This window comes from Trichosurus vulpecula, chromosome 6 (assembly GCF_011100635.1).
Source record: "Trichosurus vulpecula isolate mTriVul1 chromosome 6, mTriVul1.pri, whole genome shotgun sequence".
Classification (NCBI taxonomy): Eukaryota; Metazoa; Chordata; class Mammalia; order Diprotodontia; family Phalangeridae; genus Trichosurus; species Trichosurus vulpecula.
In genome coordinates this window covers 153,614,877-153,632,986 of record NC_050578.1, presented here as the reverse complement: position 1 = coordinate 153,632,986, position 18,110 = coordinate 153,614,877, and the positions used below count along the sequence as shown (strand labels likewise).

The following is an 18,110-nucleotide window of genomic DNA, read 5'->3' as shown; positions in this document are numbered from 1 at the left end:
TTTTCATCTGAAAACTGCCTGTTTCCTTTGACCGTTCATCAAATGGGGAATGACTTGTGTTCTTATAGATTTGATTCAGTTCTCTTTATATCTGAAAAATGAGGCCTTTATCAGAGAAACTTGCTCTAAAATTTTTTTAGGAATATCATTCTTGAACAGCATTCACTACAGGTTCTTTTGCTCTTTTTGCATTTTCACAGTGCTGTACTTTTGTTTTCCTGGTTCTGCTTGAGGCACACTACACCATTTCGTATGTCTTTCCATCCTTCTCTGAATTCGTATTTTGTCTTTTATGTTCAGTTATTTTGTTCTCTTCATGTATGTAATTTTTTTAGCCATTCATCGGTTGATAGGCATTAATTTCTTTTCCAGTCCTTAATCATCTTATCTTTAGCTTTGTTACCATTCTGTTTACCACCTTCATTCTCCCTTCTTGGTATTTTGCAGATAAATGAATGCAAGAAGAAAAAAGAATTATTGTATCCTAAGAATTGGGGATATAAATAGACATAATGAGGCAGACCCTGCTCTCAAGGAATTTTAACTCTATTTGGGGTAGATAACACATTTATGAATTCAGCTTTGAGGTAGATGGAAGGGCCAGGAAGTCCCAAAGGTCCATCAGCAGGTGGATGATGGCAAAGCCTAGGATGCTTAGGGTGCACCAGCAAGTCATATTAGAGTGCTGAGGAGTTTGGAAGATGTAGCAGCAAGGTAGATGGTAAGGCCACAAAACTTGCTTAATGAAAAAGTATTAAGCATTTAATGTACTAACACTGTGGTAAGTGCTGTGGATATTAATTAAAAAATCTGAGAAAGACCTTGTAGTTACTGGTCTTATATTCTAATAGGGGAAGACAGCACATATAGGGGAGTGGTGTCCGTGGAAGGGAGTCACAGGGATTGTGAATTGATTAATCGGGGAATCGTTTTACATACTCTTTCCAGAAGCCCTAGGATTATTGATTTGAGATTTAGAGCTGGTTTTGACTAATATCTTTCTCTCCTAATCACCACCGCCCCAGTAGGATAACCTTGTCATCAACATGGAATCTTTATATTTTCACTCTGCAACACATCTTTTATGATACTTTTGAGTACATTAAGTGAACCTGTCTGTGTTACACTGTCTTGATTGAAATCAAGGTAAACCGAGGCACAAAACACCAAGCACAATCAACTTATTAGCAAAGCATGAATTTTCCAATCAATGGGCTCAGCCTTCTCAGCTAGGCTAAGACCCTGAATGAATGCTGACATTTTTATTGACAAAAGAAGGAGCATCCAAAAACTAGAAGGCAACATCATAAACAGGGGAAACAGTATGATTGGTTATAAAGCCTGCAGCATCATGGATGAGGAAAACAGTATTAAATGTTGGAAATTTGGAATGCAGGGCTAGCAACAACCCTTCCTTCCATATGATTGCTATGGAAAGCTCATCGGTGGTGTCCACTCATATGGCTAGTTGGTTGATAGTGATAATAGACCAGACTTTCTTGAAGGACAGCCAGTGGTATAGAAGTAATAGACCAGACTCCCTGGCATCCAACTTCATCCTTCAAAGATAACTCATTTTCTTGACACAAGGTAGAGCAGTGATTTGATGAGCAGGAAAACTGAACTTCTAACCTTAACTCAGAGAGCGAGTGATTTATAGGAAAGCTGAACTTCCAAACTTAGACTCAAATGAAATGTGACTTAAGTAGTTACACAAAATGTTGGTGGTGATCCAAAATGAAGTCAATTACAGAAGAGAATCAATTTGATTTTCTTAATTTTCAGTACTTCAGTTTGATTTTGCCATTTAGTGGTTTGTTGAGTAATGCTGTCCCTAGTTGCATTAATCGTATATTCTTAAATGATTGCTGAGGAGGGCCTTCGTGCTACTTTTGGATAACTTAGGCAAAATTTTATTTTAAATCAGTAACATGGTAGGGCCCTATATTTTCTGCACTTCTTCATTAGTTGTATCATCTTAAAGATGTAATGGAGAAGATAAACTGAATCTTTCTCATGAGAACTTTTCATCAAGGAGAATATATACCATTTTCACACAATGATTGATGCTGTCTTTAAAATTTTTCTTAAGGGGGCAGCTAGGTGGCGCAGTGAGTAGAGCACTTGCCCTGGAGTCAGGAGGACCTGAGTTCAAATCCGGCCTCAGACACTTGACACGTACTAGCTGTGTGACCTTGGGCAAGTCACTTAACCCCAATTGCCCTGCCAAAAAGCAAAAAAAAAAAAAATTTTTTTTCTTAAGGTTGTACAATCATTGTAATGTTTTTCATTCTTTTTGAATGGTTTTTCCAAGAGATAAAGGATCAGCACAGATTTCTTTTGTATATGAAATTAAATCCAGCAGTTTTTCCTGACTTACCTTTTTTTAATTAAAAAAAAAAGTATCATGACCACTTTTTCACATAGTACATTGGGTATTAATGTGGTGGGGTTTAAATATCATATTCTGCCGTCCTTGAAGTTAAAAAATGGCTGCATTTATGTCTCATTTTGTGTTTATCCTATTCATGATTTAGTTTGCAAATGCTTTGGAAATTATAGCATCATAGAGCTGGAAGGGCCCTGTCAAGGTCATCTGGTCCAACTCCTTTATTTTACAAATGAAGAAATTGAGACCCAGAAAAGTTAAGTGACTTACCAAAAACACAGATCCTGTCTACACTTTGGCAGTTGCTTCCAAATTAGCATCTCAGTTCCCAGTTTCTCCCTCCTCTGATCAGCTGTCCATATAACTCAACAAAATCATCTTCACAGATCTAATCATCAGTCCTCTGCTCAAAAGCTTTCTGTGGCTCCCTATTGTCTCTAAGATAAAATACAAACTTTAGTCTATTGTATAAAGCATTTACTATCTGGATCTTGTCTTCTTTTCCAGTACTATTTCATCCTTCTACAAAATGCTGCATTCTATCAAAACAGATCTGCTTGCTGCTCCTTCACCTCAGCACTCCATCTTTGGTTTCTGTGTATTTCCACTGGCAACGTGTTCACCATGTTGAGTGGAGGGCAGGGGCTGTTTGGCTTTGTGGGATCAGAGTGGGACTTTGGATTTCCTTGCTTTAGGATCATCTAGCATTGCTACATCTTGGAAGTTGAGATGTTCTCCCAAGGCTCGTTTTCTTTACTGTGTTTCACCGTTTTGCGAGTGATTCTGCTCGTAGCATTCCATGATGGTACGCCGTAACGCTTGGTGAACAAGTTTATTCTCTAAACTGGTATTGGCCTTAGATGCTTTGTGATGGTAACACCTCATCCTTCCTGCATTGGCTGGATCAACTGGTTTCTGGGCTTTTCTGGGCTGCCTACTAATGAGACTTTTGCATAAGTTAAACTTTTTCAGAGCCAATAGCTTGTTTAGGTCAGGTTGAAGTTGCTGTAATGGTACAGTGTTTTCTCATCTCTATCTTTTCTTTTAAGTTAATATTTATCGTGATCTTCCTTCTGATCATTTAATGATATGACTGTAGATATAGTAGTTATTTTACAATTAGCTTTATATAAGAATTAGTCTTTATGCAACCACAGTCATTTCCAGTCTAGCCAAGCTGGCTTTTTTGCTGTTCCTCACAAAACATTCCATCTTCCATACTTGTGCCTTGTACAGACTGTCTCCGTGCCTGGAATACACTCTCTCCTCAGCTTTTCCTCTTAGAAGCCTCTCCTGATTTCTTCCCCTTCCCCCAACAAAATGTCTTTTTTTGTGTATATGAGCTTAGTGTGTTTATTTTGTCTCCTCCATTAGAAGGTCAGTAGGCAATAAAAATTTGTAAAGCACCTACTGTGTACCCTGTGTTAAATTGTGGAGATACAAAAAGAGCCAAAAGACTGTCCCTGCTCTCAATGCTTCTTGGGGCATAAGGACTGTATTTTCGACCTTTGTATCCCCAGTGCTTAGCACAGTACCTGGCATAGAGTAGTTATTGGTAGTTATCAGTAATTACATGTCGATTGAGTTCTGTCATTTTATTGTTACGTTGCCATTTAAGGTTTTCTACATCTAGCATTATACAGTTGTCTTCCTGAAGAAATGTTCATAATATATAGGCATGTAGCTTTGGGACAGAAAACAAGTGGTTGGCTGCTTTCATTTTCTTAATTTACAAATGAACGTTTAAAACACAAACCCTTAGTGAGTTGAGGATTTTCTGTATATGATATGAGTGTGAGAGTGCATGCATGTTGTTTTGTTTTATTAAGGGAATTGGCTTAGAAAATCAAGAAAAAAAGTTTAGCTTGGCCCCCCCTCCCCCAGTTTAGCAGTCTTTTAAAATTTTGAGTTCCAAATTCTCTCCCTCCTGTCCCCTCCTCCACTCACTGAGAAGTCAAGCAATATGTTATCAGTTATACATGTGAAATCCTGTAGAGCGTATTTCCATATCAATTATATTTCACAAAAGCAAGAATAATAAAGTGAGAAAATTACGCATCCTTTTGCACTCAGAGTTCATCATTTCCCTGTCTCTGGAAGTGGATAGCATTTTTACATTATGAGTCCTTTGGGGAAAAAGTTTAGTTTTAATTTTCAAAAATCTTGCTTTATTTACTGTGAAGAGCAGCATGTATGTTATTGTAGTACAGAAAAGTAATAAAGTATTTTATGATTTTTCTTTGTAGATATGCAATATGATGAAGACGATGATGAAATCACTCCAGATTTGTGGCAAGAAGCTTGCTGGATTGTTATTAGGTAATTTTTTTCAAGGAAACTGAAGGGGCTCTTTGAGTAAACTTTTGATATAAAGCATATGCTTTCTGTTCTACACACCCTGGGTCAGAAAGTGATCTAGACAGGAGGATTTTTCTTAGCTAACTAAAAAAATAGTTCTTAACAGAAAGTCTGGGAGATTGGTTGAGAGTAAAATAGTATAATTTGCCACATTTTTCTTTTTTGTGTGAAATGAAGCATTTCATTTTTCCAGCTTTTAAAGGAAGGGAAAAAAGTCTGCTTTCCCTCTCACATTGCCTTACTGCTTGTTATATTTCTCACTATTTACAGAGCTCTCTTTTCTCTTAAACTGCTCAAGCTACTGTCAGGTTCCTTATTCTACAAGGGTGGGGAACCTGCGGCCTTGAGGCCACATGTGGCCCTCTAGGTCCTCAAGTGCGGCCCTTTGAATGGATCCAAACTTCACAGAGCAAATCTCTTTAATAAAAGGACATCTGGACTCTAGATTCTCACTCCTTTGCCAGAACCCCTGTCCATTTTCTATACCTTTCTCATCAACTCCTGTCTTACTGAAAAGATAAGGGTCTCTCCACCTGTGGATGGAGCTGAGGGAGACCGTATCTCTCTCCTGTGACCATAAAATGACAAGAATATATTTTTGACATCTCATATTGTAATTCTGATCATTGTTTTCTATGGAAACATTGTTTTAAATGGAAGTTTAAATAGATTTCTAGGTGTAATACTTCAGGTACGTTATAGGCTTAGGCTTTTTTTGGGTAGCTTTAGAACTAAACTAACATTTGTTTTTGCAGAGAAAGCATTCCAAGTGCCAAACAATTGAGAAATTTTAAAACACAACTCATTCATGAAATGAATAAAGAAAATTTAGTTACAAAACTATATATATATCTCTGTTTGGATCCCTTCTTTCCATTCTTACTGCCACTCCCCTAGTTCAGACCTTCATTACCTCTTTCCTGGATTGTGGCACTAAATGTTATTTTTGATTCCTTGTTCCAACTTGTCTAACACACTGAGCACTGCCAGAGTTGTGGTCACGTCACCTCCCTATTTGAAAACCTCCACTGAGTTACGTGTTATCTGCCAAATAAAGGCCACAGACTTTAGTCAGCGGACTGAATTTCAAAGCTGTTCATATCCTGGTGTCAGTTCACCTTTTGAGTTTTATCTTTTACATATAATTTATCCCTTTCACGTATAATTGTTTTTTTGAGAAAATGTACTGCTTACTTTTCGTGAATTCTTCCTCTCCTGCCTACCTGCATTTCTCTATGTAGGCCCCTCTCTGTGTTTGGAACATACACTGCCCCGCCTCCCTCCACTCCCCCCACCTCTATGTCTCTTTCAAGACCCAACTCAAGATTTTCCAAATGTTTTTCACTTCTTACTCCCCTAGCTGAAAGTAATCATTCTTTGAATCTTTCTAGTACTTTGTATTTCTCTTATACACTTAACTTTCCATTTATTTGTATATATGTCTTATTTCTGCTATTACATTATAAGCTCTATGAGGCAGGAAATGTGATTTGTTCTTTGTATTTGCTAGCCCCTAGTATACTGCCATTCAGATACAGCATTGTGTACTGGAAAGAGCACTGGAATTGGGAGTCTTGGCCTTTTCTGGCCCTGTCAGTTTCCTCCTCTGTTAAATGGACTAAATTAGGTTTGTTACAGCTCTGTATCTTTGATCCTGCAGTCCACTTGATCTGTGTTTATTGAATTTTAATTTTAATGATACTATATAATTATGGTTTTTCAGTTTCCCAGTATTTCTGCTTAATTTCCCTGACTATTCCATGCCCATGAGTCTTTCTCCAAGGATGATTTCTTGTTTAGGGTGAAGACAAACACATGAAATGAAATGCCTTCTGTGCTTCTGCTCTTTCCTTATTTACTTCTTTGATCATTCTAAATCCTTTCTCTAGAGAGCTCATCAGTTCAGATGACTTTAACTCTTACAGTTTCTAATATTTATGTGTGTGTAAATATTGTCTCCTGAAGGAGATGTAAGCTCAGGCACATGGACAACGTTTTGTGCATTTTTGCTATCTTGTGATGTGTTAGACATTGCTAGACACAAAGTAGGTATTCTCTTGGTAATTATTGAATAGAATGATAACAGGAAGATTGAAAACAGCAATGAAAACATTCTTATGTTATACCTGACTTTGATCTTTGAACTATTTTCTCAGTTCCTATTTTGATGAGAAGGGCTTGGTTCGACAGCAGCTGGATTCTTTTGATGAGTTCATTCAGATGTCTGTGCAGAGAATTGTAGAGGATGCCCCACCTATTGATTTACAAGCTGAAGCTCAGCATGCTACTGGAGAGGTTGAAGAACCGGTAAGATAGTCCATAAGACATCCCAAATTGCTTCTGATTTTTGCAGTTTCGTACCTTTCATGGCTTAAAGGCCAATAGTATAATATGCCTTTTTAATCACTTTGCGAGGCGTTGTTGGGTATATAATGAGGCATCAGACATGGTCCTTTGTTCTCAGAGACTGTACAGTCAGTTTGAGATTTGATAGTGCTGATATTTTGGTCCAGAAACTCGCCGTGACAGTGAGCGGAGACATAAATTGATTGATACATTTGTACCAGGGATGGTAGTGTTAATTTGGTAACTATTCTGGAGCTAGAGGTGCACAGTTGGGGGTTGCGGGGTATAGCATGAAGATGATAGGGCAGCAGTGTGGTGGGGCTGGGTTAGGCTAGATATTGTGTACTCTCATGAGTCAGAAGCCCAGATCCAAAGGATTGGAGCTGGGGCTGAGAAAGGTGCACGAGTAATTGTAAGCAGAGGAAGATGGAATGAATTGCTGATGGGGGGATGTGCATGGTGTGTTGGAGGTTTAGTTAAGTAGATTAATTTGGCTGGAGGGAAATCTCAGTGGCCAGATTCTAGTGGGTGTTGAGTGTTAGAGTAGAATACTGTAGACTTCGTTCTCTAGGTGATCTGGAACCACTGAAGGGTTTTTGGTTTTCTTTTTTGTAAACAAAACGTGTGTAATGGTGTTTTAGGAGGATGTGACAGATGTTTTTAGGATGTTTTGGAGTGGGAATAGACTGTAAACAATAGTCTGTAGTTCAGCTGTGAGGTAACAATGACCCGAGCTTGGAGGCAGTCCTTGGAATAGACAGGAAGGACAGATGACCTGTTGGCTCAGGTGCTGAATGTCTTCTTATTTGCAGCCTCCAAACCATTCATACACCTAACCATGGCTGCCCTGGCTCTGCTTAGAACTTACTTGCAACAGTCTGCCCAGCATCTCGTCCATTACCCTTAAATTTTGATGAGCCAGTAGGTCCATCTTTTTTTAAAAGCATGGGGTCGGAATCACAGGTTTAATCCCATAGGATCATGATAGGAATAGTTTAAATACATTATCATTATTTAATAAACAACTCCGCAGCAGACTTGGTGTTTTCAGGTCATTCAGAAATCTTCATTTGGGTTTTACTTCTGAATGTTAAGAAAGCTTGTATGTCTAAAATTACAAGTACACAATATCTATGCCGACTTTTCAGGGCCTAGACAGTTTCATACCGTGTTGACCGGATAGAGGATTTGATACTTATAACTAGCATTCTGTAGCACTTTAAAGTTTATGAAGCACTTCACACATGTCATCTCATCTGAGCCTCAGAACAGTCTATTCTCTCAGTGACCTGTTGAGGCAGGATTGACCTTAGGGGTTCCTAATTCCAAGTGTAACATTGTTCACTGAATTGCCTCATGGAGCTGCCTGGTATTGAAAGCCGAATGGAAAAGAAGACTGAGAGCAGATAGATAGTAACCTAATTAAAATGTATTAGCAGTCAGCAGCGGGAATCATGGCAGCTTTCATAAAAATGTGATAATGCCTTGATTTGAATTTGCTACATTTTTGTCTAATTCCAGCCTCGATATCTGCTGAAGTTTGAACAGATTTATCTCTCCAAGCCTACTCACTGGGAAAGAGATGGGGCTCCTTCACCTATGATGCCAAATGAAGCTAGATTGCGGAATCTCACGTAAGAAACATTTCCTTCTTGTTGGCAGCTGATGGTATAAACTTTTAAGGCATGAGCAGGCCACGGAATCTTGTGGCGCCTCATCTAGCAGGCATGTTGTACTGTGATGAGCAAAACACTGAATTGTAAAGCATCTATACATAACTGAACTATTCATGAAAAGATGATGCTCTTTTCATCCAGTCCACGTAGAGGATTAATAATTAGGGAATATCTGGATCATGGCAAAACTTTTTTTCTTTTTTTATTGCCTTTTATTTTTATAGCACATTGATTTACAGACATGTCACACACCCCCATCCATCCCACAAGTCTTCCTTTGCAAAAATAATAGTAATAGCTAGCATTTATATAGCACTTCAAGGTTTGCAAGGCCTTTTCTATATAGACTCTCATTTGATCATCCTTGCAACAACCCTGTAAGGAAGGTTTCTGTCATCTCTATTTTACAGATGAGGAAATTGAGGCTGAGAGGTTAAGTGACATGCCCTAGGGTTAGATAGTAAATGTTTATTAAGGGCTGACTATGTGCCAGACACTGACAAATGCAGGGGATGCAAAGAAAAGTGAAAGATAGTCCCTGTCCTCTTGAAGCTCACAGTCTAATGGGGGAGGCCAGTAGTAATAAGTAAGGCAGATTTTGAACTCAGTTCTTTCTGATTCCACGTCTAACATGTGGTTTGCTCTGACATGTTCTTAGCACACCTTAGAGGCCTGGGGCCCCTCCCCGCTCCCTGCCCCGTGCATGATATTTATATAGCACCAGACAGTTTGATCCTTACAACAGTCCCACAAATAAGTGTATTGGTGCTGGTGTTACTATCTCAATTTACAAATGAGGGAACTTAGAATAAGGGAGTCATGTAGCTAATGTCTGAGACAGGATTTGACTCAGGTGCTCATTCACAGTCAATCATTCTATCAACTACACCACTAGCTGCCTTTGTTGTTGTTGGTTTTTTTAAATTAATTTATTTTCAGTTTACAACATTCAGTTCCATAACACTTTTGAGTTCTAAAATTTCTCCCTCTCCCTCCTCCCCCGCCCCCAGATTGCTTGCAGTCTGATATAGGTTCTAAATATACATTCACATTAAGCATGTTTTCACATTAGTCATATTGCAAAGAAGAATTATAACCAATAGAATGAAGCATGAGAAAGAAGAAACAAAACAAAAAAGAGAGAGAAAATAGTATGCTTTGATCTGCATTCAGACTCCGTAATTCTTTCTCTGGATGCCGATAACATTTTCCATCATGAGTGTTTTGGAGATGTCTTAGAACCTTGCATTGCTGAGAAGAGCCACGTCTTATCAAAGTTAGTCATCACACAATGTGGCTGTAACTATACTATGTTCTCCTGATTCTGCTCCCCTCACTCACCATCAGTTCATACAAGTCAGAGTTTTTCTGAAGTTCATCTGTTCCTCATTTCTTATTGCACAGTAGTATTCCATTACAGTCATATACCACAACTTGTTCAGCCATTCCCCAACTGATGGGCATCTCCTCAATTTCAGTTCTTTGCCACCAGAAAAAGAGGTGCTATAAATATTTTAGTACGTGTGGGTTCTTTTCCTATTTGTATGATCTCTTTGGGATACAGCCCTAGAAGTGTTATTGCAGTGTCAAAGGGTATGCACATTTTTATAGCCCTTTGAGTATAGTTCCAAATTGCTCTCCGGAATGGTTGAATCAGTTCACAACTCCACCAGCAATGCATTAGTATTCCAATTTTCCCATATCTTCTCTAGCATTTATCATTTTCCTGTTTTGTCATGTTAGCCAATCTGACAGGTGTGATGTGGTACCTAAGAGTTGTTTTGATTTGCAGTTCTCTAATCAATAGCGATTTAGAGCATTTTTTCATATGACTATAGATATCTTTAATTTCTTTTCTGAAAACTGGTTGTTCCTATCCTTTGACTATTTATCAGTTGGGGAATGACTTGTATTCTTGTAAATCTGACTCAGTTCTCTATATATTTTAGAAATGAAGCCTCTATCACAGATACTGGTTGTAAAAATTCTTTCCCAGTTTTCTGCTTCTGTTCTAATATTGGTTGCACTGGCTTTGTTTGTACAAAAACTTTTCAATTTAATATAATCAAAATTATCTATTTTGCATTTCATCATGTTCTCTGTCTCTTGTTTGGTCATAAATTCTTCCGTTCTCCATAAATCTGACAGGTAAACTATTCCTTGCTTTCCCAGTTTGTTTTGTAGTATCAGCTTTTATATCTAAATTGTGTACCCATTTGGACTTTCATCTTGGTATATGGTATGAGATATTGGTCTATGCCCAGTTTCTGCCATACTGTTTTCCAGTTTTCCCAGCAGTTTTTATGAAATAGTGAGTTCTTATACCAGAAGCTGGAGTCTTTGGGTTTTATCAAACAGTAGATTACTATAGTCATTGACTACTGTGTCTTGTGTACTTAACCTATTCCACTGCTCCACCACTCTATTTCTTAGCTTATACCAAATAGTTTTGAAGACTGCTGCTTTATAATATAGTTTAAAATCTGGTATGGCAAGGCCACTTTCCCTAGCATTTCTTTTCATTAATTCCCTTGATATTGTGGTCCTTTTATTATTCCAGATGGATTTTGTTATTATTTTTTCTAGCTCTATAAATAATTTTTTGGTAGTTTGGTATGGCACTGAATGAGTAAATTAATTTAGGTAGAATTGTCATTTTTATTATATTAGCTTGGCCTAACCACGAGCAACTGATGTTATTCCAGTTATTTAGATCTGACTTTAGTTGTGTGAAAGTGTTTTGTAATTGTGTTCATATAGTATCTGGGTTTGTTTTGGCAGGTAGACTCCCAAATATTTTATAGTGTCTATAGTAACTTTAATGGAATTTCTCTTTCTATCTCTTGCTGTTGGGCTCTGTCAGTAATATATAGAAATGCTGAGGATTTATGTGGGCTTGTTTTATATCCTGCAGCTTTGCTAAAGTTATTTGTTATTTCAAGTAATTTTTTACTTGATTCTCTAGGCACTAGTCGCCTTTGTAACAGATTAAAAAAGAGAAAAAAAGACAAAATTCACTTTGTTTTTATTTTCAAAGGTATTCTGCTCCTCTTTATGTGGATATCACAAAAACAGTTATTAAAGAGGGAGAAGAACAGCTTCAAACACAGCATCAAAAAACATTTATAGGAAAAATTCCAATTATGCTTCGTTCAACATACTGTCTGCTAAATGGTTTAACTGACCGTGATCTCTGTGAATTAAATGAATGCCCTCTTGATCCTGGTGGCTATTTCATTATTAATGGATCTGAAAAGGTAAAATGAGCAATTCTTATGCAAATTAACGTTGGTATGTTTTTTTAAAATGACAAATAACAGAAGTTAAAGTTGGAAAAATACAGTATTGTGTCAGTAGCGAACTTTAGGTTTTGGAATCCTGGTGGAATCGTGGGAAATTTGGTTGCTGGAATTTAAACTAGCTTAAAGTTTTGCCTCAGTGTCTAGAAAATACAGCTGATATTTAGAACAGCAACTTATATTTGCACATCTCTGCCTAGAGTTTTGTACAACATGAATGTCTTATGGAAATCAAGATTTAATCTTTCAAGTGTTTTAGTAATTTTAGAATAAAGGGAGCTAAAACATTAACAGTATTATTTTTATATACTATATTATCATAGACTAAATATGCAAATTTGGATGCTTTTTTTTCTGCATTAGGTATTTTAATGTGTTTTGTCGTTAACATTAAGGATTTTCCCCCATCTCCTACATAGGTTCTGATTGCCCAAGAGAAAATGGCAACAAACACAGTATATGTGTTTGCCAAAAAAGATTCCAAATATGCGTATACAGGAGAATGTAGGTCATGTCTGGAGAATTCTTCCCGACCCACAAGTACTATATGGGTTAGCATGCTTGCAAGAGGAGGACAGGTATGGAGCATTAACAGAAGCACTGAGATAATATTTGTTTTTCATTTCTGATCTGTCTTCTTTCAACTTTCTGGGCATATTCCCTCTCCATTCACCTTACTCACAGAAGGTGTGAATGTGGGGCAGTAGTTAATTCCTGTACAGCCACAGTGCACCTCACTATTTTGCAGGTCTGAGGGAACCTTGGTGGGAAGGTGTGTGAGCCCGTGGGGATTTTGTCTCCTTTGAGCACTTTCCCCTTAACCCAAATGTGAAAAACATGAGCCCAATATGAGCAGATTTGAATCTTATCTTTGTGTGGGAGGTGTGCTTATGAAATGCATAGAGTGAGATATTAAATAATTTTACTAGAGGAATATTTATGTACTTTTGTGTGTGCTATTCATTTCTTTTGTAGGGTGCAAAGAAGAGCGCAATTGGTCAGCGCATTGTCGCTACTTTACCATACATCAAGCAAGAAGTTCCCATTATCATTGTGTTTCGAGCCTTAGGTTTTGTGTCTGACAGAGACATCTTAGAACATATTATTTATGATTTTGAAGATCCAGAGATGATGGAAATGGTATGTGAAGGTCAAATCCAGTGCTCATTTAGTCTGTTGAAGGGCATTGTAAAAACTACTTTAAATTTGAATACTCAGGCATTAGGTGGTTTTTGGCTAATGAGTTAACTTAATTTTCTAATTAATTGAGGATTTCTAATGAATCTTCAGTTTGTTTTAATCCTCATTATTGAAAAAGTTTCTAAAACTCCCTAGCCTGTATTCTTAGTGAGAGGACAGTAAAATAACTACCATTTAACCTTTTTTACCCTTATATCATATTTGCCTCAGGGTAACAGTATAAATATTAATTTTCATTATATAATGTTGACATAGAAACAAGTACTTAATATTATTAAATTCAGTGTATACTAATCACAGAACATAGCTGGAGGCAAAAGAAGAACTCCAGCTAGTGGAATGTTGTCATTTTTTGGCTCACTCTCCTCTCTCAAGAGGGTACATCCAATCCCAGGACTTTATCTTAGTAACATAATGTGCACTTAACTTAGAATAGTCGTAGCTTTGATGGCAGAGAAAACATACTTAACTATTCTTTTTTTTAATTTCATCCTGAATTTTTTCTTTTATTTATTCATTCATTCATTCATTCATTCATTTATTTATTTAATGTTTTTAGTTTTCAGCATTGATTTTCACAAGAGTTTGAATTACAAATTTTCTCCCCATTTCTGCCCTCCCCCTCACTCCAAGATGGCATATATTCTGATTGCCCCGTTCCCCAGTCAGCCCTCCCTTCTGTCACCCCACTCCCCCCATCCTCTTTTCCCTTACTTATACTTAACTATTGTAATATTTTTATTTCTTGCAAATTTTATTTTGTCATTCCTCATTGAAAGCTTTTAAAAAGTGCAGCTCCTGGTACTTTTTTCAAGGAAGTTTTAATTGTTGGAATTTATCAAAGAACTTGGATTTCCAAGGTCCTATCCAACCTATTTAACTGATTTTATGGTTTATTTTATATTTTCAAGTATAGAATAGACTTATTAAGAATATTTAATAAAGAATAAACTGGGTGGTAAGGACTTACTTGGGGTGTGGGATGTTGGACTGAAATTAATTATTGTTTTAATTTTTTAATATAAAGGTCAAACCTTCTTTAGATGAAGCTTTTGTCATCCAGGAGCAGAATGTTGCGCTCAATTTTATTGGCTCAAGAGGAGCAAAGCCTGGTGTTACTAAGGAGAAAAGAATTAAATATGCAAAAGAAGTTTTACAGAAAGAAATGCTTCCTCACGTTGGTGTCAGTGACTTTTGTGAAACAAAAAAAGCCTATTTCCTAGGGTATGTTTTTTGTTTTGTTTTCAATGCTTTGCTCTATAAGAGAGCAGTTTTTGTTGAAAGTGAAAAATATTTCCAGTTGAAATTTCTGCTATGTTATATGTCTATAAAAGATGTGAACTTTATACTTTATCTTGGGGTGAATGTTCTTCATGTTCTCTTATCTTGAAAAAAAAAAGATAGAAACCCAGGGTTCTTTTTGGTTGTAGGTATATGGTTCATAGACTACTTCTGGCTGCTCTTGGAAGAAGGGAACTGGATGACAGAGATCACTATGGAAACAAGAGACTGGATCTGGCTGGCCCGCTGCTTGCATTTTTGTTTAGAGGGTAAGAATTACAGAAAAAATGTTTGGTACTCTTATGGAAAGCACAGAAACACAGGAACCTGGTGTGTAGGGGTGGGGTGGGGTGGGTGGGGTGTGTGTGTGTGTGTGGGTGTGTGTGTGTGGGTGGGTGGGTGGGTGGTGTGGTGTGTGTGTGTATTACCCAGCAAAACTTAATAAAATAATTTCTATGCTGTTTGTGGTAAATAATTCTAGGCTATATGAATTTTGCCAGTGATTTTTGTGTGCTTATTCAGATATTTGACATGTGAGTGTGATAAATGTTTTTTAAAAATCATTTTCTTTGGCAGCATGTTTAAGAATTTACTTAAAGAAGTGAGGATATATGCACAGAAATTTATTGATAGAGGCAAGGACTTCAACTTGGAGTTGGCAATTAAAACAAGGATCATATCAGATGGCTTGAAATATTCTTTAGCTACTGGGAACTGGGGTGATCAAAAGAAAGCTCACCAGGCTAGAGCTGGAGTATCTCAGGTAAAGTTTTCACAAACTGTTTTAACTTTAAAATTTGTAGTAGAATCCTAGCAGTTCCTACATTAATTTATTTTTATGGGCTTTTCATCTGTAAATGCTTCATTGCTTTCCAGATGTGAAATTGTTAGGGATTTTTAAATTGGGAAATCTATTTGTTAATTGCTTGTTATTGCAAAGAAAATCTTAATTTTTGGCATTCATTTTATTCAGTATAATTTTGAATAAATTTGAATACTTATGAGAAGAAAATAGTCCCCATTAAAATATATTGTCCATATTTTAAAGGCCCCCAAATTAGAAGTTAATTGCTGGATATTCAGCTATTTTAAGTATCTCTTTTATTATATTCTACTTTTAAAAGTGTTTCCAAGTATCAGCTTAGTGTATATGTAGTGACAATAGCTGCCTCATAGGACTGGTGCTGGGAAATTGCTCAAAAACTTCAAACAAATTGAGCATGTTTGCTTTCTTAAAAAAAAAAAAAACCTGTCCTTTTCTTTGACAGTATGTTTAAGAATTTGCTTAAGAAGTGAGGATATGTACAGAAAAGTTTGTTGATAGATTGCTAGTATTTGTTAACCTTTCATAGAAAAATGGGAATAGGTTAACCTATTTGTCTAATAAGATTTTTTGCATGTTTTTTAATTGACTGGGATGTTGCATACACTAAAGTAATCTGTTCAACCTTCAGAAAGCAGCCCCTATTTCCAGGACCACTCTCTCTTCCCTTACTTCCAGCCAGAAGGGATCAGAGATTCTGGGAAGCTGTGGTAATAAAGGCTAGATAAAGTAGAATTGCAGTTTCAAACCCTCACTGACACACACCTTCAAATTTAGCTTGTTCTAGTATTTGACAGAAGACGATGATTACAGGAAGAATTGAGCCTAACTTTACTAAATTTACTCATTTCCCCAGGTATTAAACCGTCTGACCTTTGCATCTACTCTTTCTCACTTGCGTCGTTTGAACTCACCAATTGGTAGAGATGGTAAATTAGCAAAGCCAAGACAGTTGCATAATACATTGTGGGGAATGGTGTGTCCTGCTGAGACTCCAGAGGTAATATTTCAAAACATGAATCTAGCTAATCATTAATTTAACATATCTTTATTTGTAAAATTCATTTTGTATTGCATCTCAGTTCTAAGATTTGTAAATGCCAGAGTAAATATAATGGGAACATTAAATTTAAAAGGTTTGAAATACATTTTTTATGGATTTTGTTAAAATAATGACCACTTTTTTTTTTTTAAAAGGGCCATGCAGTAGGACTTGTGAAGAATTTAGCCCTGATGGCTTATATTTCTGTCGGATCTCAGCCTTCTCCAATTCTGGAGTTTTTGGAAGAATGGAGTATGGAAAATCTAGAAGAAATTTCTCCTGCTGCGATTGCTGAGTTCGTATGAGAATTTATTGGGGGTGGTAGTTCTATGAATTTTGGTTAATAAGGAATAATTATATACAACATTTTAAAAATCTTCAATTTTAGTGCAACCAAGATCTTTGTTAATGGCTGCTGGGTTGGAATACATAAAGATCCTGAACAGCTTATGAATACCCTAAGGAAATTGCGACGCCAGATGGATATCATTGTCTCTGAAGTAAGATTCTTGAATTAGAGATTTCAGCTTTGGATAGGTTATTTTAAGTAATTCATATAATTAGCCAAAGTTAACTTTCCATAGCTTCTTTGAATAGGTTTCCTTTAATCCAAATTGAAACTTTTCACTCAGAAACTTTAATTGAACTCTCAGTCTAGATTTTCATTCATTATACCTGTGATAGATTAATTACCTGTAATAGATTAATTGTAATTCTGATTTGTGAAGTACTTTTAGATGCAATTGATCCTGGCCTTAGATGGTAGCTCGCCTCATCCTCCTGGGTCTGGACCTCCATCCTGTCAGCACATTTCTTTTTCTGCTTCAGGATTAGGTCTCTTCACATAGTTAATAGAGTTTAACATAATTTGAATGTCAGGAAGGCAACCCATCCTCATTTATGTTATTTGAATGCCAAGAACACAACTCATCCACCCACTGTGAGCCAGTTTTGGATTTCTTTTCTCTGGTCTTAAAACTAATCTGAGCATTATATACTTCTTAGGAAGGTAGAGTAGGTTTATTATCAATCAACTTCATCTGCTTACTATATAGTGCCCTGAATGAGGGAAGATAGTTAATTTGTTTACCAGACATACTCCCTCATGAATTGGAAGAAGATATGGGAATTCTTTTTTTAGTTCTCAGGTACTTTTCTCAATAGGCACTCCACTTTTATTTTTCAAGGTGGAATTAAGATTCTGTGACTGAACACATGCCTTATAGAAGAGATCTAAGATGTACTTTGTTTAGTCAGTATATGCTCTTCCCTGAGGCCCCTGATTTTGTCTTACCTCCAGTTACAGTTTTTCATTTGACCTCTTGACACTTTTCTGGAGATGCTGTGCAAATGAAAATTGCCTGGTCCTTACAAAAGATCATATTATTACCTTAAGTCAGAAACCTGAGTCCTTTTGGTCAGGCACAGCTGATTATATCTTTCCTCTAACAGGAAAATCTTACTCCAACTTGGCAATATATAATTTGTCAAGACTCAGGATCTCTTGATAAGCCATAGTTCTCATTTTGGCAGGTTTTACACTCTCCCTAGTATTAAAGACGAGTTTTTTGGGGGGAAGTCAGAATACCATTTAAGCTGTCTCAGATCTTAGGTATGATATCTGATTCTTTGAGGCTTAGCTTTGAGTGAGCTATACTAGACCTTCACTAATTGTAGAACATCCTTAAACATCTTT

At 36.8% G+C, this 18,110-nt stretch overlaps 1 protein-coding gene across 1 annotated transcript in view; it reads left to right on the top strand.

The window, feature by feature from the left end:
• Nucleotides 1–18,110, top strand: part of POLR2B (RNA polymerase II subunit B) — a 29,985-nt gene that overhangs the window by 2,185 nt on the left and 9,690 nt on the right. Inside the window, exons 2-13 of the mRNA XM_036764589.1 lie at nt 4,636–4,708; nt 6,904–7,054; nt 8,615–8,727; nt 11,807–12,026; nt 12,488–12,646; nt 13,044–13,208; nt 14,296–14,492; nt 14,699–14,818; nt 15,126–15,312; nt 16,229–16,372; nt 16,570–16,709; nt 16,803–16,914. Coding sequence (XP_036620484.1) covers nt 4,636–4,708; nt 6,904–7,054; nt 8,615–8,727; nt 11,807–12,026; nt 12,488–12,646; nt 13,044–13,208; nt 14,296–14,492; nt 14,699–14,818; nt 15,126–15,312; nt 16,229–16,372; nt 16,570–16,709; nt 16,803–16,914 — 1,781 coding nt within the window. The remainder of the gene's footprint in view (nt 1–4,635; nt 4,709–6,903; nt 7,055–8,614; nt 8,728–11,806; nt 12,027–12,487; nt 12,647–13,043; nt 13,209–14,295; nt 14,493–14,698; nt 14,819–15,125; nt 15,313–16,228; nt 16,373–16,569; nt 16,710–16,802; nt 16,915–18,110) is intronic.